The following is a 23,838-nucleotide window of genomic DNA, read 5'->3' as shown; positions in this document are numbered from 1 at the left end:
AGTAAATTCTTTCAATGCACAGAATATTCCTCTTCTATTTGATGTGCTTAGCACGCAACCTAGGCTCAAGTCTACAACAAATTCATTTGAATTTCAACACAAATCAACCCACAGTGCAGATCTTCAATTCCTCAAAAGTTGACTGACATACGAATTTATCCATATTAGAAGTTTGAGATCAGCTAGGCTTACAGACATAAATTTTAGCATTAACTTATAATTCACATTTTTTATTACACATTTATTACGAAAGTCTTTAATACTTTCCGATCAAAGCCAGTCAGTATTTGGCATTCCTTTTCTCTGCCTCTCAGAAAAATGAAACAGTACATAAAACTCACATACCAACTGAGGATATACTTTAAATTTGGAGATTACTTGCTGTGCTAAAACACTGAAGTAGAGACATTTAATCCAACAAAAAACTGAAGTCTCCATATAACTGTCTTTCTGAAGTAACTTTACATTTGTTCCCTTTATCAGTTTAAGTCCTTACATACCATGAAATATTTGCCAATAAATACAAAAGGAGAACTATCAGACACTGAAGTGCTTAATTTTATATGTTATGAATATAATCAGGACACTTTGCATCTTCCTGAAGAGACACTGTGATTAAATCAGAGAGTGGAAATTCCACTCAAATCTCTTTCCTTTACAGGACAGAGAAAAGGAAAATAAGTCCTACCAGATTTTAGGGCTAGAAACTGTAGAACTGCATTTCAGAAATGGAAGGTATTTATGCATGCACTAATTCCATCCTCTGCCTTAACTTTCAATTGCACAAAAATAAATAAAGTGATAGGTAATAAAACAGAAAATTATCTTATTGAACTCATGAGATGTATCCTGATTTATGAGTCAGCATTGATTCTATCAAGTGATCACTGATATTAATGCTGTTGCATCATGGCAGGGATTTGACCAGTTCTGTGATGAGCTGCCAAGCAGATCCTGTGGCACCTCCTTGCAAACACACCAGAGTATTATTTCCTTTGTCCTGGAAGCACCCTGCTTGCACAAACACATTTTTGCTCCTTCTTTTTTGCTGAAAATTCTATTAAAAAGTATCTTTCTTTAAAATAGTTTTTAAGTCCAAAATGTTTAATTGATTTCTTCTCTCAAATGTTACATGCATTTTTCTTCTACAGCAGGTTTCCAGATTAAGAACCAGGCCTTCCACAATTAAAAAGCTGAAGGACACTATACAAAGAATGTCTGCTTTAAAAGATGGAGCCTGGAAAACAACTACCATTTTTTCATCTCACGAAGCTTTCTGACTATGCAAACTATCATTTACAAGGTAGTACTTTAAACTCCCATGATGTCAGCCCCAGCAGAGTCTGTGTACAGGTAAGATACTATTGTTTTCTTACAGTTTCTTACTGATTTTTATCTGCTCTTTCATCTTCCTCCTCAAAGCTTCCTCCAAAATGTAAACTTCATTTAGATAATTCAATTGAAATAAAGTCTTAAGACAACAGAGAATACAGAAGTTTTTAAACTGATGATCTAAATGTAACAGAACTTACCAATTAGTTCTTGGCAATCTTTATGAATTATACTCTGCTCAGGTAGGTCTAAGGAGCCATCCCAGGATGCTAGGCTGTCCCCCTTTCCTACAACATTAAGCGCAATCTGAAAACAAAAATAGAAAGCCCTCTAAATATTTTAGTGTCTTTTTGCAGTTGCTCAATTACTGAACTCTGTAATTTGGAAAAAAAAAAACCCAAACAAAAAACAAAAAACCCCACCCTATTCTTAAACTGAATCAACATAGATGCATATTAAAATTACAGTACTACATCTCTTCTGTAAAGATGCCTAGCAATTAAATCTTTTACCTCCAATGAAACACAGCCTCAAGTATTTCCTGCTTCCTGATTTAAGCTCATATTTACCTTCCAGACTTTGGCCCTCAGATCAGCAGGCAATTGCCTTCCTTGAATGATGTTTCTCACAGTTTCAAGATCACAACCTCCTTCTTCTAGAGCATCTGCAAGATCTTTTATCCTAAAATAATGACATGTAATTTTAAAAATCACTTATATTATTTTTCAATGTTTATACAGACTGAAGGCTACTGTCAGGCAAATCCCACACATATGCAAAGGTGTAAGACAACTTGGAAATTACTAAAAAGAAATACTTGCAAAATGTTATTTATTCCTCTGCTTTAAGGCTGCTTGTTCAACTTGTAATTCCATTCAATTTACATACAAGAAAAAAGAAGTTTGTTTTTTTGCTTTCATTAAGTGATGGTGTTGCAAAACATATCACAGAAATGCAAATTCGGTTGCAATTTACAGCTTTCAGCAACTTTCAATTTCAGCAAGTTTTCACACACACACAAAGCAAACATTACACCTAAATTAGATGGTGGAGTTATTTAAAATAAAATGTTAGATGTCCTAGAAAACAGAACACTTGTTTCAAATGTTTAGAACAGTCAGCTTTTAACCTCACCTTTCCCTCAAAAGGTGAAAAAGGAAAAAAGGGAAAAGACCTTTCAGTCAAACTCAAATTTATTTAACTATATAGTTCTAGTATTTTAAGTGTGGACATATGCACAAGTCTGAATTAAAACATACAAAAATGTTAATAACAGAGAGAGTAGCAAAATACACAAATTGACAAGACAAACATTAATGACGATTGCTGTAGTAAGACAGCAAAAGTTCACAAGCATTATAGATAAGAAGGAATTCAGCATTCAGAAATTATTACTTTACAATCTCTCTGATAGCTTCTGCAGACTGGCTCAATGTTTCCATGCTGTCAGTAATGGGAGAACCACATCTGATGATTTCAGGATTTCAATATCATGTAGCAGAGCAGTGGCAAAACAGGTTCACTGGAAAAACAGCAATGGCAGTGACACATAGGTCCCGTAGAGCAAAACTTGTCCCTTGCTATATCCTCTTTAACTCAACTCTACTTGCTCTGACACCTGCCTTAAAAAAGGCTTTGCTTCAGATACCTGGTGAGTTAAACACATCCAAGGCATTCACAGCCAGAGCAAAACAAAGAACAGGATTGCTTTTCCAAGACAGATATTCACGCAGGAAGATGCACTCCTGGTGAATAACACATCTATTTATACACATGAAGTAGCAGATGTTAAAGTGTTACCAGTATAATTCTCAATTACTCCATTACTACTATGTAGTCAATTCAAACAGGCACAGAAAAAGAATGTCAGCTGTTGAACTCTTGTCTACTTTCATTTCCATATATCCACAACTATCTCCTTGATATCAAGTCCACAAGTTTGGTCTCCTGAAAGCTTCAAACACACATATTTCTGATTTTCTAAATGCCATCCTTTTGGACAAGTAGATTAAAATTTCAGACCTGGAAGAAGGCATGCAGATATTTGGCTAGCTTTACTCAAGACTCCTTGAAGCATGTACAAGTCTGAAGAGTAAACATTGTATCAGCCAGTTTCTTTGTCACTAGTTTTTGGTTTGCATTTTAAATCATATTTCAAATAGACACTGGGGCACAACTCTATTTTCTTCAAATAATTTTGCAAATTTGGATGGAAAAGAGCATAGACCACAAAGAGACTGACCTGCCTTATTTTCTCTCATTTTTAGTATTATAAAAAAAGAAAAAAAGTCTCAAAATCAATTTTTATAGGGCTACAGGTTGCCAGTCCCTTTCCCGAGACACAAATGGAGGGGAAGCAGAATATGGAAGCACACTTGCACTTCCATCATCTATCCTGTTATTGTATAAGTAATGGTCAATGCCTAAGAAGCTAAATGAGTGGATCAGTTAGCCCTAAATAAAAATCAAGTATTCCCAGGACATTTATACCTCCTAGCCCTGAGCAGAACTATATGAACTCTAGGATGATCTAGCTTCAACAGAAGCCAACATCAAACATCAGCTGGAGAGAATGATGTACTCTTACACATAGTGTATTTTCTGTGAACGCTGTGTATGAAAAACAGACTGGAGAGCAACAGCCAGGCCTTGAATTCCAGCACACAAAATACAACTAGTTGCTACAACTATATCCAAGTATTAAACAGGTATGTAGAAATGAATGCAACAGCTGTGTGCACATTCCACTCCAAGTAGAAAGGTCTTAAATTGCAATACTTAAATTTTGTTTCTATGTCACTCACAGAACGTCTTTTGAGAATAAAAAAGTAATTTTTACTTGAAGCAACACTTAAAACTACATCTACACAAATTACAGAAGCACCTGTCAAAGAATGTTTTAGAAACCCACAAGGACTAAATTCTCCCTGTTGCTAGTATCCAGCATTCAAGAAGCTGTGCATGAGTTAACACCAACTTCAATGTGTTATCTGCAAATGTGTGCAAATGTGTGCTTCTGCTGCTTGACAATATTTGCAAAAACTACTTCCAAGTGCTGTCACCCCCACTTTCTACACTGTAAAGATGAGAAGCAAATGCCAGTTTTACTACTTCACCTCACAAAGCAAGACACTGACATGCCCGTCTGCCACATGAAGAGATGTGATGCATTACCAGCAAGGAGTTAAATGAAATAACAGCAGGGGGAAAAATGCTTTGTTCTGCCATGATTCAATTAGGAGCTCATTTCCTCCATCAACTGCAAGATTGCTCACAGGCTGTAAGTAAGGACTTTTCAAAGATTAAGTAAGTTATTTTCTAATAAACTTTCGATTCAAGCTAACTTGCAAAGTACAAAACATGAAAGTGATTTCAACACTTGAACATATCCACTCGCTGTGTTTGACCTTATTTCTGTCAGTTGTTCTACAAATATTCCAGTAAACTACAATCTGTATCATTGTCTTTCATGAGTGAAGAGCAGCTAAGAAGTCTTCTGTTCACACAGACAATTATTGCACTTATTTGGAACCGAAAGCAGCACTTGTGCCAATGGGCAAACTCCTCCAGACCTGAACATCTGTACTTTCTGCTCTGCCATGGCTTCACTGCCTGTTTCTAGGTGCTACCCAAAATTTTTAGTTAGATGTGCTGAATTCCAGCATACACCAAAGCCATGGCCTGAAAGGTAAATGCCCACATGATATATTGTTCAAAATGTCCTAAAGTTCCTATTGAATGACAAATGACAAAATGTTCCTACTAGTGTATCTGCAGTAAATTTCCATACTTACAGAAGGATCTCTTTCATGCCAGTCTGGTGACATATTATAATCAATAAGTAGTTGTCTTCACAGATATTAAACAGGACCTTTTTTAACTTAAGATGTGTAAGCTGGCAGCAAGAAAATTGATCAACTGTTGAGAATTCAGCTTAAGCCATTTTATCTAAGTATTATTTATATATGTTATTATTATATACATTATTTATGTAGGACTGAGATACTTGGTAATAATCACTCATAAATGCTAGTGAAGGGATTGAAAGTGTGGAATGTGAACAGCAGGGAAAAGATAATAGTAAGTGATCAATAAACTACATAAGGTGTTAAGAATACTACAATCAATATCATACTTTTATAGAAGCCATTACTACAGTTCCTACTATTAATTCAGGTTTTTCCTGACTGCCAGGAAAAAGCCTCAACAAGAGCTATACTGAACTGAAATTAATGAGTGTTTGTTCTCTATTGAAAACAAAGAAACAAAAATCAATCCCTCACATTTGCTTCAAAATATCCATTGTATCCAACACATCACTGAACCATCTTTTATTCTCCAATAGAATTCTCGAGAAAAACAATTCCCTGACATTTTTTCTTCCATTTCATGCTTAACTGGAAAGGACTTTTCTGTTCATGGACTTTCAAAATAAATACTATGGCTCCAAGCATTACTTAGCCAAATTGTGAGAATGGGGAAAGATATATGTAAACCAGATTTGTCACCCTGTTGTCTTAGGCAGTTGCAGTGGATTTTGGGACCCATAATATGAGTTATTCCAATGCAAAGTTAAATGCACAGGAACAATCCCATCCGTGGTTACAGTTATATTTAGTTACTTCAGGTCCCCATTTCCCAAGTTCAGATCTTAAAAATTAGTACTCGATCAAGTTTGCTGAAGCTTGAGTATTAAACAAACATCCGCAAAAACGTTTTAGAAACTAGCTCATAATCATTAATCTGTTTGAAAGTCCGAACAAGAAAAATAAGGTCCAAATCATCTATTTCCTTGGAAAATGAGGCAAGAAAAATCTGTAACTTCCAACTACAAACATTTAATTAATAACAGACCATCTTATTTGTGTCTACTAACTAGATGTACTGCATTGACTGAAATTATTATTAAAATAAACAAATAAGCAGAAAAAAAAAAGAAGAAGATTTTACAGCAGCTTGAAAGCAGCCTTCCTCCTTTGTGTTTCACAGCATTCTAAGCCTTGGTCAGATATGTCTTCCAGAACAAAATAGTGCTGGCAATTCATCAAATTAGCTTTTGAGTATATGCCAAATAGCTCAAAAGAAACATTTAGCAAACAAGGTCTATCTGATTTTGCTAATTTTTAAATCAGAAGTGTTAACAACTTCCTGTAAGTGTTAACAAGTGTTAACAACTTCTTGTATTTACTGAAGAAAAAAAAAATTACACTCTCATCTTTCTCTGTATATAAGTTTGGGGTGGTGGTGATGCTGGGTTTTCTTTTTTAATTTTATTTTATTGAGCAGTGGCAAAGTTCCCTGGTTTTTGTTCAGCAAAACACCAAGCAGTTAGTACAGATATTGAGGGGTTTAATTCATAATTAGCTTGTGATACTTTTCCCCCACCCAAAACACTTACACTAGCACTGCATGACAAGTTAACACAGGGAAAACAAATGGAACTTTATGTTAGCGAGCACAACTGGATTCTACACACTCAAGGTGCTGCAACAGCATCTGATCACAAAATTCCATCTGCCTTTTAATCCTCCTAAGGAAGTGAAGAGAGGACACGGGATCAGCACTGCCAGTTTTGCTCCCAGTAGAGCTCAGGCATACATATATATCATTATATGTTTGGGTATTTTTAAAATTTGAAATCCTATATACTTCAAAATATGATAGTGTAGTAATTTACACCAAAAAGCTTTCAAAAGCAACTGTTCACAGCACTGAAATATGAATACAAGGCAATGCTTTAAATCCACAAATGAAAAAGCAAATACAGCACTGAAACTGGTTTTTTTTTTGGTTTTTAAACAAAAAAACAAAACAGGACAACAAACCCAAAAAGCCACGTGAAGTTTCTAAGCAAGCACTAAGGAATGCAATTTTGCCATTCACAGCATACAGCTCTAGTAACAGGATGCACTGTCACATATTAATGTAGCATTTAAGCATAAAAATCTTTAATTGTTCCCATGAAGACTTATTTCTGTTTTAGCAAACGCCTTCAAGTTTGCAGTTTCCAGTACCATCAGCATATTAAATTTACGATAGTTTTGAAGCTGACAACCAGAACATCAACAGTGCAGGCTGTGCCTTGAAATGTGTCTGGAAACACATTCATCCTCATCCTTAACAGAAATTCTAGAGAAGTATGTGATCTGGGAGACAGTAATATTTTTCCAATATTAGTAATGGAAGTAATCTGAAGTGTTTTTTCCCAGAGGTATTTGAGGTGTGGTTCTCATTCAATGTCCAGGGTTATATTTCAAAGTGTCAGGAGTGTACTGTCAGAAATCCCATTCCTCGCTTTGTAATTATATGGCCCAACAGTTAGGTGTGTATTTAAAAATAATGTTTATACAACACTGTACTTATAGAAAGAGCTTCATAAATTCTGAGGCTATAACTAAAATAGAAAAAAAACAAACCAAGAATAAAAAATGACACCAACTACCTCTCATTTTCTAGTTAATGATACTAAGTTGTTTTAACCAAGAGCTGTATTTGTAGAACCAATGTAGAAAAAGAAGAGGTTCTACTTACAGGTTCAACCTGTATGTGTGTTCTGGCTTTTTTACAGTGAGATAACTAAGTACAAAGAAGGCTAGGCTCAGTTTGCAGGAAACTTTGAATCTGCTACGTCAAATAGAGCCTAAAACCAAAACCAGATTGGAAATCATATTGGAAGTGATCATAAAATGCAGGTCTGTAAAGCAATTGCTTGAAAAACATATACGTGGAAAGGACAAAGAGCAATGGTGTGGCACAGAGCCACAGAAAGAAATCACATGCAGTGCAGAAGCGCAAAGACAAAAACAAAGTGAAGATGCAAGTGGAGATATTTGGTACAGTAAGAATAGCTTCAGTGTTTAAACACACTGTTTATTCTGCCCTCGGCAATCTTGAGTGAATACACATGCAACAAATACTGAAATCACATCACTTTTACCATCAAAACGATCCTATAAACGCTCCAGCAATAGTCTCTATTCTTGTCCTAGAGGTTCAACGTAAAATCCACTATAAGTAATAGCTGTGCTAAAGGAGGATGGTGAGCAAACCATTCACAAAACGAGGCAGGACACAACTGCTGTCACCTGTTCCTGCGAGCAGGCACGCAGCGAAAGGGGAAGCTGAACTGAACAAAGCAACTCCACTCCAGGCAGACTCCTGGAGCAGCTCCTACCGCATATTAAAGCTGTCATTTTAAACTGGAGCGGCCGCCTGGCTCCAGGCTGGGCACGGCCCTCGTTTTGCGTCTCGCCCGTGTTTGGACGGGCCCCTTCCTCTCTGAGGACCCGGAGCCGCCGAGCCCGGAGGTGTTTGCGGGGGTCTCTGCCGGGCTCCCAGCGCGACCCCGCACACACCCCGAGCGCGGCGGGTCCCGGGGGGAGACCGGCGGTGGGCGCCGCGTTCCGGCCTCTCTCCCCTCGTCCCCGCTGCGGAGGGGACAGAGGAGAGCGGGAGGGAGGGCGCCCACGCCCCCATAACTCACCAGCTGCCCGGCGGCGGCGGCGCCTCTTCCCCTTCCGCCATAGCTGTTGACGTGCCCGCTCGCCCGGCCGTAAAGCGCGCTCGGGAGGTGTTTCCTCGCCGGGGCCGCTCCTCCCGAAGCCTGTCCCCTTCCCGGCTCCCGCCCCGCCTCCCCGCGCCGCCGGGCTGAGGGCGCGGGCCGCAAAGCGCGGAAGCCTGGCACGGGCGGAGGGCGGGGCGGCGGCAGCGGCAGCCTCTGAGGGAGCGGCCGCGCAGCGCGGCGGGAGTTGGGCACTGGGGATGGAGTTGGGCCTGAGGTTTGGATGTTTGAGGTTTTCATCAAGCTGAACTGCTTTGCCAGATGTAGGTTTGATTATTCAGCGACTTCCCCCCCAGTGTTTAACCTGCCACAGGTTGGACGTACTCCGCGACTCGGGGAAATTCACACATTTCAGTTTCCAAGGGTTAAAAATCACTTGGTGAAGTCCATTAGCAACCCCGGGCAGAATAACACTATATGCTCTCTGTCTTGCACGTTCTTTACCCACCTGCATTCTCGAAGGGGGAAAAAAATAGTATACTTCAATGGAAGCTGCGAAAAACCATTGGAGCGGGTTACACACGGAATAACAGTGCCTCCTCACGAGAAATCCCGCTCCTTGCACGGCTCTGTCTCACTCGCGCGGCTCCGCTCGGGCCGTGCTCCAGCAGGTAACGCTGAGGGCGGGACGGCTCCTGCGGGGAGAGACACGGGATAGGCACGCTTGTCCTGCGGGCTCCGGCCCCAGAGGGCCGCGAACACTCGTTCCGAAGTGACGCGCCCCTTTTGCAGGCACCTGTCTGTTCCTCGGAAAAGATTACGTGAATTGCCTCAACCAAGAAGTAGATGTTTTACAGTATGAAACCGGGTTGAGGCAATCGAGTGTTGTGAAGAACGGGATAATCGTTTTAATTCCTTCCCTCTTTCTCTCACTTCTATGTTTTCCACTAAAAAATAAAAAAGAGGGAAAAAATACAGGACTCCCCAGCATGCATTTAAAGGCCTGTTTCTCTCTCAAAAGACCGTTCTGTAAGCCGCGGTACCAGCCGTGCCCAAGGCAGCGCCGCCCCCCGCCCGGCAGCGCGGGCACGCCCGGCCCGGCCCGGCCCGGCCCGCGGGCAGTGCGCAGGCGCGGCGGCCGTGGCGGCATGGGGGACACGCTGGAGGACCCGTGGTGGGACACCGAGACCGGGGCGGGCGCCACTCCAGGTACTCCTCTCCTGGAGCTCGCTCCTCACGCTGGGATTGAAGCATTTTGCCTGAGAGCCAGCCTCCCCCTCCGCCTCCTTTCCTGCTCTCCTTCCTTTTCGTTGGATTTTGGGGTTTTTTTTTTCCACTTCCCCTCTCCGCCTTTCCTTTCTCCGCTTTTAATTTACTTCTCCGGGTTTTCCACTCTCGCTTTTCCCCCGTGCCTGCTTTTCCCAGCTTTCTACCCAGGGCGGCTTTGCTTGTAAGCAGAATCTCTGCAGCGAGGTGATGTCCAGTCTCTGATCTGAGCCCTGGGATAGACGATGGAGCGGCAAACCAGAATACCAATGCATAGTGAACAACAGCAACCCGCTGAACAAAAATACATTTACACCAAGTTTGAAAAGCGAGGCAAGGGGAATGGGAAAATTTCTTGCTTCGAATTTAGGGCTCAGCTCTCCCTTGCATTCATTTACCTTCCAAACTTGTCTTTTTTTCCTAAGAGTTTATTTGACGAAAGGGTTTTGCATACTGTGTGAGCCTTGTGGGTCCCTTCCACCTCAGAATAGTTTGTGATTGTGTTTGCCATTACCGGCGTGGGTTTACTTACAGTTCTGTAAGGCCTAGGAAACAGTAAATTCATAGTAGAGCCTTTGGAGGGAAAAGTATCTGTGGTACTTGAAAAGCATCACCCACGTGCTCACTGGGGTGTGTCGCATCACCCTTGCCATGTGTTACTGTGAAAGGACAGGAAGGAGTTAAAAAGTTCTCTCCAGCCGTTGCTTCTTGGACTGCGGTGCTGTGACTGATTTGTCTTATTTTTCCTGATGGCTATGATACCTGGCTGATACACTTGTATTTATTCAATGTGTCTCGAAACCACAAGCTGTAAAATGTTTTGTCTGTAATGCTTACATTTAACGTGAAAATTTAGGTAGATCTAGGCAACTAAAATGACTTTAGACTTTGTAGTGCCCTATTTTATTGATTGTTTTTAAAATTTCTTCTTTAATACAATATTGGCAGGAGTAGGGTATTACTGGGAGTTATCGGCACCTCTGCAAAGACTCCAGTTATTTTGAGTGTCTTGATAATTGGTGCTTATTTCCTTTGAGAAGGCGCTTGGAGAATAGTTAGAGAGGAAGCGATATAAAAATTGTATGTATGTAATAAAGAGGGCTCAGAAGACCTAATTAAGCTTCTGACCATTTAATTTTATTTTTAGTCTCATGTGGACTAAAAGCAGTCCCAGTTCCCGTGGTAAATGTTCTTCATTAGAAATTTTTCTTAAGAGCCTATCTGCACATGCTGCCACCACAGGTTTCATTTGGGGTGGGTGGTTAGCTGTTACAAGTTGCCAGCTTTCCTTTAGAAACTGGATACAGAGCCAGGACTTTGATTACAAACTTTTGACATGATGGATGAACCATCTGACTTTGAGGTGATACTGTGAATGATAACTTTTCCAGTTATGAAAAACTTGGGATTTTTGCAACAGTATTTTTGAGCTATTAAAAGAATTCAAGTGGAAGATAACCTCTGGAGGTGTCTAACCCAATTCTGTGTACTTTACTCCAAGAGCATTCTTTGAGTGTGTTGAAAGTAGTGATTACAGGTGAGTATTGTGCAAACCAGGTACTCTGCTGTCTGCAGCCCACGTTTGTAAACTTGTTGGCAGGTTCTTTTTATGGAACCTGTTTTTGGATGAAGTTGACACAAGCTATCAGTAAACATAAAACATCTCTTACTTTTATTTTGTGTAGCTATTTTTCACATAAAACAGGTAAAATCAAAGGTTAATTTGTACAGCATCTTTTCGATACTGTAAAATGCTTTAAAATCAGTTGGCATGAAAGAGGAATTCGGGGTTCACAATGTATGATGTAGGCAGCAATACAAGAAAATAATTGCACATTAATGAGCACCTCTGAAAGACTTGGTCAATTTTATTTCTGTGAAACATCAAGTTTTGTTAAAAAAATACTATCCAACCTCATTTGCTGACCTGTTTAAAAATAACATCTCTAACTGCAGGTGCAAAGCAGAATTCAAAATGTACTTTTGAAATACTGGTCTTTTGCCACATCCTTTAACCCTAGAATAAGCTCTGACCTACAGAATATTCATCAGAACTCAACTCTCAAAAGTGTTTTAAATTTTAGCCACTTGTAGTTAGAAAAGGCTACTTTTAAAATGAGTTTGAAAATTGTTCATATGCTCCACCTAAAGAGTATGAAAACACAAAATATATATAAATATATATTCTAGTGTATGGATATGTAATTCTAAGTTTGCTTTTGGCCTTATCATTGGAAATCAATATTTTAGAGTCCATATTAAAGATTAAAGGTAATTACTCTCACCTCAAGTCACGAATGTTTACCCTGCTGCAAGTGATTTATAAGTGTAAAAAAAGCCCACAAAACTCAAGGAAGACATTGCTAAAGGGATTACCCATTTTTTTTACCTTTTCACATGACAAAAATTAAAGAATCTTGCCTAATAACATCTTCAGCAAGCCTTTGAGATGAGATTTGTGGAGGGAGTGGTTAGGGATTATTCTCTGTTTAGCAGCGTAATTTAGTGTTACACGTCCCATGTCATGCAACTGCAGGACTTCCTTACCTTCCTTTTTCCAGTTTGTTTCACAACTTTGTCCAGTCTCTCATGAGATTTTTATATTGCATTCAGAATTACAAGGGAAGGAATAAGGAATTTGGAGGAGTTTATTTTGTACTGGTGAAGGATACCAGCTTTCTCCTCTTCCCTCCATGAACAGAAAAGAGCAACTCTCACAGAGCTATAAATGTCCAGATCTTGCCTGCAGCCAGCGTGCCTCCTCTCCCAGTCAGTTTGAGGGAGAGGGATGGGCTTCTATTTTTCAGAAATTCTTCCAGTTTCCTCCTTCTTAGTAACCACTCCTTGTCTTTCATTCTCCATGCTTCCTGTATCGCCCTTAATCCCATAGGAGTGTAGTATCTCCATTTGTCAGTTTTAGATCCTTTAGCAGGATCTACCTATGATGGGCACAGCTCTCATAGGTAGAAATTGTGTCATGCAAGACAGGAGCTCTTGTATGTCACAGCACAAATAGGTGAGAAGTATAATATGGGACCACAGAGGATGATCTGGCAGTGCTTGTGGGGTCCCATGTGGGCTCTAAAGCAAAGGATTTGCAGGAATTGATTTCTTTTGCCAGGGGCTCTCCTTTCTTTCTGAGTACTGAAGGGTGCTAGGTAACATCAGTTTGTAATGTGTGATTTGCAGCTATTGAGAAGCAGACTCTTCATTGTAGTGCATTCAGTGGCAGCACTGTTGCTTGATCAGAGCTGAGGTCTGTTGCTGGACTCTGTATGAAGAGGTTTGTATTTTTTTTTTGTTTTGACTCATCAATGACTTGCTGTTCCTTGTAATAGAACTTGGTCAGTACTTGAAGATCTTTCTGATAAGCATGCCAAGCTGATAGCTGTTTTTTGAAATCTGTGTTTATCCACATCAAGTACATTCATTCTGCAATTGCAATGGTGTGCTTCTGTCAGCTGTTTTGGGGTCTGAGCATACACGATATGGACTCTCAGAGCATGATAGCTGAAGATTTAGTGAATAAAACGGGAAGCCTTTCCTTTTTACTGTGGCAAAGTCATTCTGTAATGTCTGCGTGTTAACGCAGGTGTGTCTTGTAGGACACAGCTGAAATAATTTTTCGGTAGACTGATCTTTTAAAGCTTCTTTTTAAGTACTTCTAGAGAACTTCTTGTGAAGCTGTTGAGGAAGGCATAGGTTTCTTGCAAAATCAATCACACAGCAGTGCTAATGTGTTGGACTGTCTCAGTGGTTAAGTTAAACTTTTAGCTGCGAAATGAAAGGGGAAAAATTGGGTAACTGAATGCATCAGTATCTCTCCTTGCTTCAGCAAAAGGATTGCAGTTCTGGCTGTGGCACTGTGATCACTACCAGCTTTTGCTTTATTTAGCAACTAGGATTTGGCAGTTCTTAAAGAGACACCTATGTGTAAGGAGTTTTCCCACGTATTATCAGTTGAGCCATTTAGACTGTTGGAATGCACTCTGTTAGGGGAAGAAGAATGAGGGAGACATTAATACCAGAGAAATAAATTAATTTTCATATTTTAAAGCAGTAACTAGTGTTAGCTGATATTACAGGATTCTAGTGTGGGAGTTCCTTGCTGTAGTAGTAGTATTTTGTTAGTCTTTCTTAACGTGCTACAGAGCAGTGAGAAACTTTCTTGCAGAACAATTGCTATTTTTCAGAAAATTGGAAACAAGCATGGAGTCCCTTCTCAAGTTTTTGTGGGTTTTGTTTGAGGTTTTTGTGTGTGTGTGTGTTGCCTGCAGGGAAACCTTGAATTTGAAGTCTTTTAAAGAAGTTATGCTTTAAGAAAAGCAAAAATGCAAATTCTCTCATGGATGAACTAGAATTTCTTGTGCAAAGAGTTCAGTTAAAAATACCCCCTTCACTAGGAGCAATGAATTCAGTTACATATTTTAAGTGAATGTGAGCAGTTGAAAGGAAGGGCAAAATTGTGGAGGAATGCAAGAATAATGTTACACTTCTGTGTAAGCCATAACTTATTTTGATCAGTTCTAAAATACTGTTTAAGTGAACTGAAATCTAAATACTGTAGTCCAAATGATGAAAGTTTATACAGCTGATGCAAACAAGGTCCATCTTGAGTCTCACATCTGTTTTCCTAATATAACATCTGCATGAATTGCAGTGGAGATAATCACACTAGTTAACTCCTTGAGGAAAGGGTTGCTTATCTTCACATCATGCTTTTAAAGTGATGCTTGGCTCAGCAAGGAGCTCTGCATTTCTCTAAATTCAATACACAAGATTCAATATACAAGAGCAGATTTCTCCATGCCTTTCTTCATTCCACCCTTAATGTGGAACTTAGAATATCCATACTGAGACACTCTTGGCTAAACCAACTTTGAAAACATGACACCTTCTGCAACCCCTCTTCATTTGATTGACAATATTTTTATAAATCTACTGAGATAGCCTTACTATTGTTATTTGTAGAACATGTCAGAACTGAATTTATAGTAGAAACTTATTTGTGTCTTTTGCTCCTGCACTGTGAGTGGCAAAATCTGAAATTGCAGCAGAAAAAAATGGAGCAGAGCATGGTCCCTGCAGACATGCAGTTAACTTTGGCTCCTAAGAATTTGGCTGTCCTGATGTCCTGTGTTTGGTGACCATTGATGTGCTGACCATGTGGATGGTTTCTGTTTTTTCCCCAGTGGAAACAATTGCTGCTGAGGTTCAGGCTGCTTAAATCCGTTTTAATGTCATAGATCACAGAAAATTATTTACCTTCTCCCTCCACCTTGAAGGCAGGCTTTAGACACAGTCCTTACAATGCGTATCTTTCCAGAAGGGCTGTCTTGGAGTGGTTTGTTGAGATGTCCAGCAGGAATTTTGACAGGTGCTTTGGTTGTGCTTGCAGGCTTTGGTTTGGGGATCCGAGTTGGAATTGAACGACGGAACGTATTGGTAATCTGGAAATAAACCGAGAAGATAAATCATGTATTAGGGAGGAGAAACAAGCGGTGTTTTTAGCTTGCTAGTGCTTTTTCCACTTTGTAAACCTGAATGCACTGCTCTCAGAACTGTTTGTTGATAATGAGACAGAAGCTTTGTATTTAATTTACCTACTTGATTGGTGAATATCAAAGAATTTCAATGGATTGAAACTCAGAGTATAAATAAAGAGGTGTTTCCTATCTGTCAGCTGACTATCAGCCCTAGGGGCTGAGTGAGTGATGCAATGCAAAGTCTTGAACTGTGTGGGTTCTCTGGGTGAATAATTAGAGAAACTTCACATGCAAAAGCAAATCTTGATTCAGTCCTGAGTAGAAGGCAATACCCAGGTCATACTTTACTGTGAGAGATCATTCTTTGACAGTCACCACTGTACACAAAAAAAATGTAATTGTGAGACAGCTCTCCCTCTAGAATGATGACAGTCATATTTAATTACAAAAAATGTAAATATTAAAAAAGTTATTATGTGCACCGAAAAGGTGAATGACTGTAAAGGCAAGAAGACTGTTTGAAAAGTACCATTATCTGAAACCAGGATTAAACATGCTACTCATGAGAAAACCTTTCTGCATCACAAGCATTTTTATATACCTTTTTCAGTCAAGCTAAGGGTAAAAGAGCTTCACTTAATGTATTTTTGAAAAAAAAATAAAATGGAAATGGTGTTCAAATGAGGACAATAGAAAACAGTGTTGGAATTCTGGTGACTTAATTATGAATATGAATGAGCTAGATCAAAGCAGATTTTGAGAAAACTTCCTAGTTGCTATAATGTTCTGTCTGGGCTGATTAAAAAAATAAAAATAGTCTCAAATCAACAGCTTGCCATTTACCTGTATATAATTATGTATGACAGGGGTTTTCGATAGAATAAAGCTGAACCAACATCAGATCATTGCATGTGGTCACCATGGAGGAATTTGGGGAAAGTTTGCATGTCATAGATGTACTTAATGGATCATGAATAAGGAAAAAAATCAGCCTGGGCTTAACTGAGGTTTAATAACAAAGAGACAAAATAATAACAATCTCTCTGAACATTTCTGAAGGAGATGATTTTTAGAACTGCAGAATCCTTGCTAGTGATGTGCAGTCCCCCCCTGAAATTGTTGGTGATGCTAGAGGGGTGCAATACCACTTTAGAGTAAAGAAGACTTAAAAATGAACTGATCAAAGTGTAGAAATGTCAGTTAAGTAGTATGTTTGCCCACATGGCTTCTAATTTTGTGAAAACATCCACATTTCTTGTCAGGGATAATATTCAGGTCTGTTAGTCAGATATTGTTATATAGGTACATGCTATTGGATTGTTTAATGATGAGACCCATGTGGGAGGGAAAGACCTATAAAAAAAAAATCCCTTGATAGTGGTCTCTAACAAATGAATCTTGTGAGAGCAGATTTTGTGTGCAAACTGTGGGAAAACAAGGAAAATTCTCAAGGTTAATAAGTGGCAAGTGGATAGGTAACAGAGCAGTGAGCTAGTTTTTAATAGTATAGTGGAGATAGCATCTGAATCTCACACACACCTCTGATACTCAACATATTCATAAACTGCACAAGAAGACAGTACTGAAATTTGCTATTACTTGCATATGGTATAGCAGGGAGAATATTAGAAGCAAGAGCTGACAGTAATTCATGTTAGTGAGTAAAAAATGTGTGTCAGTTCAGTGTTAACAATTGAAAAATAATATATGCAGGGAAAACTAGTTCATGTACAGTAGTGACATTTATTGTGATTCAGAACACAGATCAGATCTTGGAATCCATGTAAATCATCCTCATTGCTCAGCAACTGGCAGTTGTCAAAAAGGTAACAGGTTGGAAATGACTAGGGAAAGAATAGAAGAGAACAAACCCCATTATTTTTTAGTGTGTGAATCCAAACCATCCTACATTGTGGATGTTTTGCTGAGTTTTGTCCAAACAGCTCAAGAAAGGGTATGCCAAAATGCAAAAAAGGTGGCAAAGACTATCAATTACAAAATGTCTTCTCAGTGAAGATTAATAACAAACACTAAACCTTTTCAAGACTGGAAAATAGATGGTGGTGAGAAAAATAAATAACAGCAGAAATGTAGCACTATGGGGAATAGGGCATTTCTCTAGTGTTCTTGAGAGGGCACCCATTGGGGGTGGATTAAAGGTATGTGAAAAGTGTTTTCCCTTGTCAATGAGCTGTGAAACTCACTGGGACAGATAGTTTTTGAGGTGATGATATAAATTGGTTTGGAGAGAATTTTTACTGATACGGGGCATCCATCAAGGACTGCTAAACACAAAGATGTGTGGAGATTGCAGCCCTAAGTTGCAGGCTGCCAGAGGCTGGATTTTCGACTTTCTGTGCCTGGTACTTAACATTCAGAGACATTTAACACTGGTCACTACCAAAGAGGAGATACCTAGTCTGAATGTCTAAAACCTCTTTGTGCTTTTTATTTTTAAAATCAGCACGTTTCAATTTGTAGCACTTTTAATTTTTTTTTTTTTTTAATGCATCGAAAGGAAAGAGTTTGGCTTTGAAAGTGCGTAAGGAAAAATGAGATGCATTTTTCTTCCCCTGTGTTCCTTCAAGATTTTACCTCTAGATGGCAGCGAAGATTTCCTTTTGTATTGCATCCCAGTATTTCACTTAAACCTGACTGGAACTATTCGTTAAATGTTGAGTAAACGAAATTAACATGCATTTTTATTGTAGGCTGAAATTTTAGCATTAATATTGTTAGTAGGAAAGGAAGCAAAAAAAAGAATTCACTCTTTGCTCCCAAACCAGAAAGGATTCTGCTTCTGTTACTGAAGGTGCTGTGTTAAGAAAGGTGCTGATGTTGGAGGGGATGATTGTGTTACTGTTACGTGGCTTTCTATGAGTACTGAGTTGGAATAGTTTGCCTCTGACCATGTAGTATGGCCTGGTAGATGAGGACAGTATTGTGAATAAAATGTTTGGGTGGACTATTACTGGCAGTGCTGCTGGCTGATGTAATTATGGAGATGATAGAAAATGTGTCTGTTTCCCTGCTATACAAAGAATTACATTAGCCATCATTTGCTAAGTATATTGAGGTGAATAGATATAAATATTTACGTAAAATCTTGCATACTAAAGTGAGATTATATCTCTAAGAGTTTTGTTTGGTTCAGGGTCTTTTTGAGAAGTGTTCCAGAGATTCCTTCAGCTACAAAGTGGTTGGAGTGTTGTCTGGAGTTGATTGACCAGCCATGTGAATACTTCAGGAAGGTATTCGTGGGCCCAGATTTTTACAGGTTTTGTGCATCTTTATTGAATCAATGGCAAGTTAGATGTTGAAATATCCCTGTGCTTGGGCCTGTAGTTTGCATCAGTTTAGCTGGTGACCTTTAATGAGCTCAGTTTAGTCTAGTTTAGTCTAGCTCATTAAAACCACCATTGACAATGTGGCCTTCTGAGCCATCAGATTTAATTTCAAGCAAGTCTTTTTTTTGTAATTCAGAATGATGTGATTCTGATGCAGGCAAGGATTTAACAAACTGCCCATCTAGTTCTCTTCCTCCTTATACTACACTTAAAAATTGGTTTATTTTTCATAATTTGTGATAAAAATTCCAGAGAGGAAAGAATGAATAATTTAAATTTAAGGAAAACACTTATTGACCCTTAGCTTTTTGAACTCAATCATACGTGTAGGTAGATCAAGGACTAAACTTTATTTATTTTCTAAAACTTGCATTTAACAAATTATGAATCTCAGATAAGAGCTGTAAACTGAACATTTTGGGTCAGTTGACTAGATCAGTGCTTAAGCTGCTGTAAGGTGTATGCATAAAGAGAGAATTTTCATGCGATGCAATGCTCGTTTTAGGGAGTGGGCTAAGGCAAGTGTGTATGGGAGTGTCAAGGAGAGGAAGTAGTTCTGTTTCTGTGCTGTTGAAGTAGTTCTCCTGCTTTTGGTCCCTTTCCTTTTCCTTCTGAAGTATGATGTGTGTGCTTTGCTTCCTGTTTGAACTTTATTTATTTAAATGGGGAGCATGTAGTATTTATGCTGTAGATTTTCTTCCTTTTTTTTCTATGTCATTGTAGCACTTGATCTAGGAGAAATAACTTTGAGACGAGATTCTTTCTCTGTGCTCAAATTTTTGGTTTAGGAAATTTGAGCAACAAGAGTATCATTTGCAGCTATAGTGAATGTGTCCAGGGGATGGTGCTGAAGATCCTTTACTCAGCAGTCCGTGTCTGTATGAGCACAAGGCATGCCTCTTGCCAGATTTAAGTTTGCTCCTGGATGATTGAATGCAGTCAGAAAGAAAGCCAGGTCTGCAAGTGAGAACGAGTTAAGATTAAGTGATAAACTTGAATATTCCCTTTGGTCTCCAAGCCAGACAGCTTTGGCTGAAATTTCTGGTTAGGCATCCTCAGCAGCACAGAGAATTCAGGACTTCCTTTTCTTTACTTTTCTTTCACTAGATCCTGGCATTTGTTTTCTAGGAATCCAAAGTGAGAAGTCTCAGTTGCTCTGAATTCCCTTTTATGCAGCACACCTGTGTGTGTGACTATACTGAGATGTGTGAGCAGGAGCAGTGTAATCCTGACTCTTATTAACTCACTTAGGATAAGACCTAAGCCAGGCTGGTGTCTGGCTTGGCTCACTGCCTTGTCACACCACTATAAACAGCTCAGCTGAGGGAAAATGACTCTACAATAATCTAGAGTCGTACTACTTGAGCTATTAAGTGGGGGAGAAATTGGGTTTGTTTAATCTGGAGAAAACAAAACTGAGAAGAGACGTGATAATTGTCTTCTAATATGTGTTGCAGAGAAAATAATTTTCAAAGTCCAGTGGGGGGGGACAGGAAAGAGAATACTGAAGTACAATTTCAGCAACATAAATTTAGTTTAGAAATTAGCAAGATTGTTAATGACAATGGTACTTCAGCCCTGTTCCAGACTGCTGGGTAACTGTGAAGTTGTCATTGCAGAAGTTTTTTAGAACTGTATGAACCAGTTACTTGGAATTATTGTAATTTGGAAGGTTCTAAGTCCAGGTTATAGTGAGGAAGTAGGCTAAAAAATGTCCTGAGATCCTTTTTAAGCTCTATTTTATGTGTCTTCTACTCTTCTGCTGATATTTGCTTTATTACAGCCCTCTTGATTTCAATAATATGGCATATTTGACCGAAAAATCTGTATTAATATTAGAAATTATTTCCATGTATGTGGCACAATTTGCACTAATGCTTAAATGTGCTTTGCACTTAAATGTGTTCCTGTGATCTGATTTCCTGAATGCAGAGTTTAAATTTACTTTCTGGTGGTGGGGAAAAGAATGGTGGGAGGCAGAAGATGTAATTACAGTTTCTAAAGTTCTGTTACGTGCCTTGCTTTTCTTGGGAAATGTCTTCACTGGCAAGTGTGATGACATTATTTTAAACTTTGGATAACTTAAAGACTCATTTCTGGTAGGTAATTGACAAAATGCAGGGAAGGGTAAGGTTATGTTGTGGCTTAACTCTGTAGGATGGTTGATCAGCATCGTCATGCAGCTGCAATGAACAACCGCTTGTTGTTAATCTTCCCTTTGCTTCTTGAAAGTCCAAAGGGTCTCAGGCTCCTTGATAGGGCCTTGGGGATCCTTGGGGATCCCTAGGAACAGAAGTGCATGGCCTTTTTAGAATACTACACACGCTGCAGTAGCAGCTGTGACCCACACAGGGGAGTGCTGGCACTTAGTCTCTCTGCTGGAGAGAATACAGCCTGGCTGGGACCAGCGGTCCAGTTGGTTTAAAGCTGCTCTGCCATTTGTTGAGTTAGATTCTGGGAAGTGGAGGATCATTCTGTACAGACTGGGGACATGTAGGGATGTTTACATTTGGGTATTTTTAAGGAAGTTTTTAAGGGTGCTTGGAACTGCACTTAGACCCACACATGCCTTTTAATGTGGAAACTTCTTCATTATCAATATTGTCTGTTCAAAAGCTTTGAGTATGTTTTCTTTATGTTAGCAAATTTCTATTGAAAAGGTTTACAGAGGTTATGCATGGAGAAGGAAAAAGACCCCCTTGCTTTTACTATTGTGGTTTTTGTGTCTGTGAGTAGGCTGTTTTCCTCTTGGGAGGCTGCATTAAAACATCTGTTAATCAGAGTCCTATTGTCAGTATATATATTTTTTTCCTAATCTATACAAAATGATAACTAAAGTAAAAGACTCTTTACCTCAGGACAAAACGTGACTTACAGTGGCTTGAGTATGAGACAATCAAGGATAAGAAAATTTAGGTACTAATCACATTCAAAGCTGCCCTGTTCAGTTTTTGCACAAGTTGGTTAACTTCTCTCCCAAGAGATATACAGAATTATTTTAATGGGACTGATGAATGTTTGTTGTATATTTAAAGTATATTTTATCTCTTCAGACAATGGTGAGGGACCAGGACTTGAGCAGCAATTGCATTATAAAATGCTCCTTTTTCCTTTTTGCTTGTCCATTCAGTTATGCTGATGTAGCTCTTTATAAAGCTGTGCTGTGAAATGGATCCTGTTTTCTTGAGGTTGTTTGTTTGGTTTTTGGTTTGTTTTGTTTTAATGAGGATTTGTGGAGTATGGCTTTTTGTTTTTTTAAATCCAGGTTAGTTTCTTGACCTGGCTTATAGTGCTGCCTTCACCACAGTGGTGACAGCACAACTGAAAGAGCAATTTTTTGTAATTTGGGTTGTGGTAGCGGAGAAAAAAGGGAGGGAGCTTCTTTGGCTTATCCCTGTTTGAAGACCCTGTGATGTTGGACCACTGCATGGCAGATGAAGAGACATTGATTGAAAGAGGTCTTTCCACTTGTACTCAGAAAGTGTTTCTCAAGGATACTTTGCTTTGTGGTCAAAAGAGAATCACATTCAGTTGGCAGCTCTGCTACTTGAGGCTTTCTGAGTGCCCACTGTATGGTGGGACTGGAAAATGTGCTAGCTACAGCACAGAGAGAATTCAGCTTCATCTTTGGGCCATTGGCTGCAGATCTGTGAAATCACTTCATGCTGCTTAAATTTTTATGGTTTGTCTTTTTTTTTTTTTTTTTGAGCAATTTCCCACTTACAGTACTTGGTGTTAATTTTAAAAACGTTTTTATACACCCACTTGTGCTGTATTTGAACCATAAGATCTTTTTCTCTTCTGTTTCTTGGTAACATAATGTTTTGGTAGTCTTTCCTTAAGCCTGGAGATTAGGCAGTTGTCAGTTTTTGTTTTGCCTGCCTCAATATCTGTTTCCTAGGGACAAAGTCATCCTGCAGATGGTTGCTCCCTTTCCATCATCTAACCCTGCAGCATCCATTGAATCTTATTCAGAAAATAGAGCTCTACAATTCTGTTTCTGGTTATTTTTTCCCTAGTGTGGGGAGCACGCCTTCCTAATCCTTGCATGAAATGCTTACATTCAGATCTTTTTCTTATTACAGCCATACATACTGTCCCCAGACACTGTATTGGCTACGGTGCTTTGGATCAGGAAGATTAGCAGTCTGCTTCTGTAATTTTTGCAAATTCTATTTCTTAATTAGTGGCTTGCAGGAGGTCTTTAAGTAACTTGAAATGCTACCTCATAGTTGATGGATGGGCACTTTGGTCTCAGATTACCATTATCTCTTCGTAATCTCTTTGCTTTTCCTCCTTTTCCCTCCCTCCCTCCCCCCCCATCCATCCTCCCTGTGTAAGGACAAAAATTGCAAGTATTTCTTCTGAGAAATTTAATCACATAAAAAGAATGGCTTAAAAATGCCGAGCACCAAAGCTTTGGTGCTGCCCTCGCTTATGTCCATTTGATCATTTAGTGAAATAAACCCAAAAAGATGAAGGAAAGTGGGCTGGTAACTGCTGTCACTTTTTAATCAGTTAATTCTCCCTTCTTTTGATGGGAACTAAACATAAAGGGGAAAGGGTAGATTTTTAGACCTTAGAGGTGCTTGCCAAGAGTTTTGGAAAAGAGAAGGATTGATATTATGATCTGCTGAAAACTGTTTTTATGCTCTCTTTCACAGTTTAATCCCTCTGATATATGTTTCTTACTATGTGACCTTACTTCACCCTTAACATATAAATGAACCATTACATACCTGTCAGACTTTAGGCTTTTGAGCAACTGCTGAAAGCAAAAGTGTCTCAGCCTCCAAATTAACAGCAATACTTACCACTTGGAGAGTAGTTGAAATTCCTATAAAAGCTGTCTTACTTGTTGAATTTTAATGTGATTGTGCTTGATGTTTTTGTTCAGAGTGCTTGA

General features: G+C 39.1%; 3 protein-coding genes across 12 annotated transcripts in view; 1 reads left to right on the top strand and 2 right to left on the bottom strand.

The window, feature by feature from the left end:
- Positions 1-9,942, bottom strand: part of TBC1D23 (TBC1 domain family member 23) — a 33,163-nt gene extending 23,221 nt beyond the window's left edge. For 2 of the 7 annotated variants that reach the window (XM_086883035.1, XM_086883039.1), the window contains exons 1-5: positions 9,630-9,942; positions 9,342-9,528; positions 2,728-2,854; positions 1,902-2,013; positions 1,533-1,638 (exon numbers count right to left, since the gene is read on the bottom strand). In XM_086883035.1, coding sequence (XP_086739161.1) covers positions 1,533-1,638; positions 1,902-2,013; positions 2,728-2,774 — 265 coding nt within the window. In that variant the 5' untranslated portion in view covers positions 2,775-2,854; positions 9,342-9,528; positions 9,630-9,942. Of the gene's footprint in view, positions 1-1,532; positions 1,639-1,901; positions 2,014-2,727; positions 2,951-5,126; positions 5,228-6,730; positions 6,863-8,815; positions 9,529-9,629 lie in introns of those variants that run through there. The other 5 variants (XM_086883037.1, XM_086883040.1, XM_086883036.1 and 2 more) reach the window with 4 other exon arrangements.
- Positions 9,943-9,950: 8 nt separating this feature from the next.
- Positions 9,951-23,838, top strand: part of CMSS1 (cms1 ribosomal small subunit homolog) — a 220,733-nt gene continuing 206,845 nt past the window's right edge. Inside the window, exon 1 of one of the 2 annotated variants that reach the window (XM_023942212.2) lies at positions 9,951-10,042. In XM_023942212.2, the coding sequence (XP_023797980.2) occupies positions 9,982-10,042 (61 nt within the window). In that variant the 5' untranslated portion in view covers positions 9,951-9,981. The remainder of the gene's footprint in view (positions 10,043-23,838) is intronic. The other variant, XM_086883045.1, reaches the window with a different exon arrangement.
- Positions 11,749-23,838, bottom strand: part of FILIP1L (filamin A interacting protein 1 like) — a 187,110-nt gene continuing 175,020 nt past the window's right edge. For 2 of the 3 annotated variants that reach the window (XM_086883032.1, XM_086883033.1), the window contains 2 exons: positions 15,365-15,549; positions 11,749-14,088 (listed from right to left, as the gene is read on the bottom strand). In XM_086883032.1, coding sequence (XP_086739158.1) covers positions 13,998-14,088; positions 15,365-15,549 — 276 coding nt within the window. In that variant the 3' untranslated portion in view covers positions 11,749-13,997. Of the gene's footprint in view, positions 14,089-15,364; positions 15,550-17,308; positions 17,430-23,838 lie in introns of those variants that run through there. The other variant, XM_023942174.2, reaches the window with a different exon arrangement.

Source organism: Cyanistes caeruleus, chromosome 3 (assembly GCF_971803275.1).
Source record: "Cyanistes caeruleus chromosome 3, bCyaCae1.hap1.1, whole genome shotgun sequence".
Classification (NCBI taxonomy): Eukaryota; Metazoa; Chordata; class Aves; order Passeriformes; family Paridae; genus Cyanistes; species Cyanistes caeruleus.
Note: the sequence above shows the minus strand (reverse complement) of the source record. Positions and strands in the feature narration are given on the sequence as shown.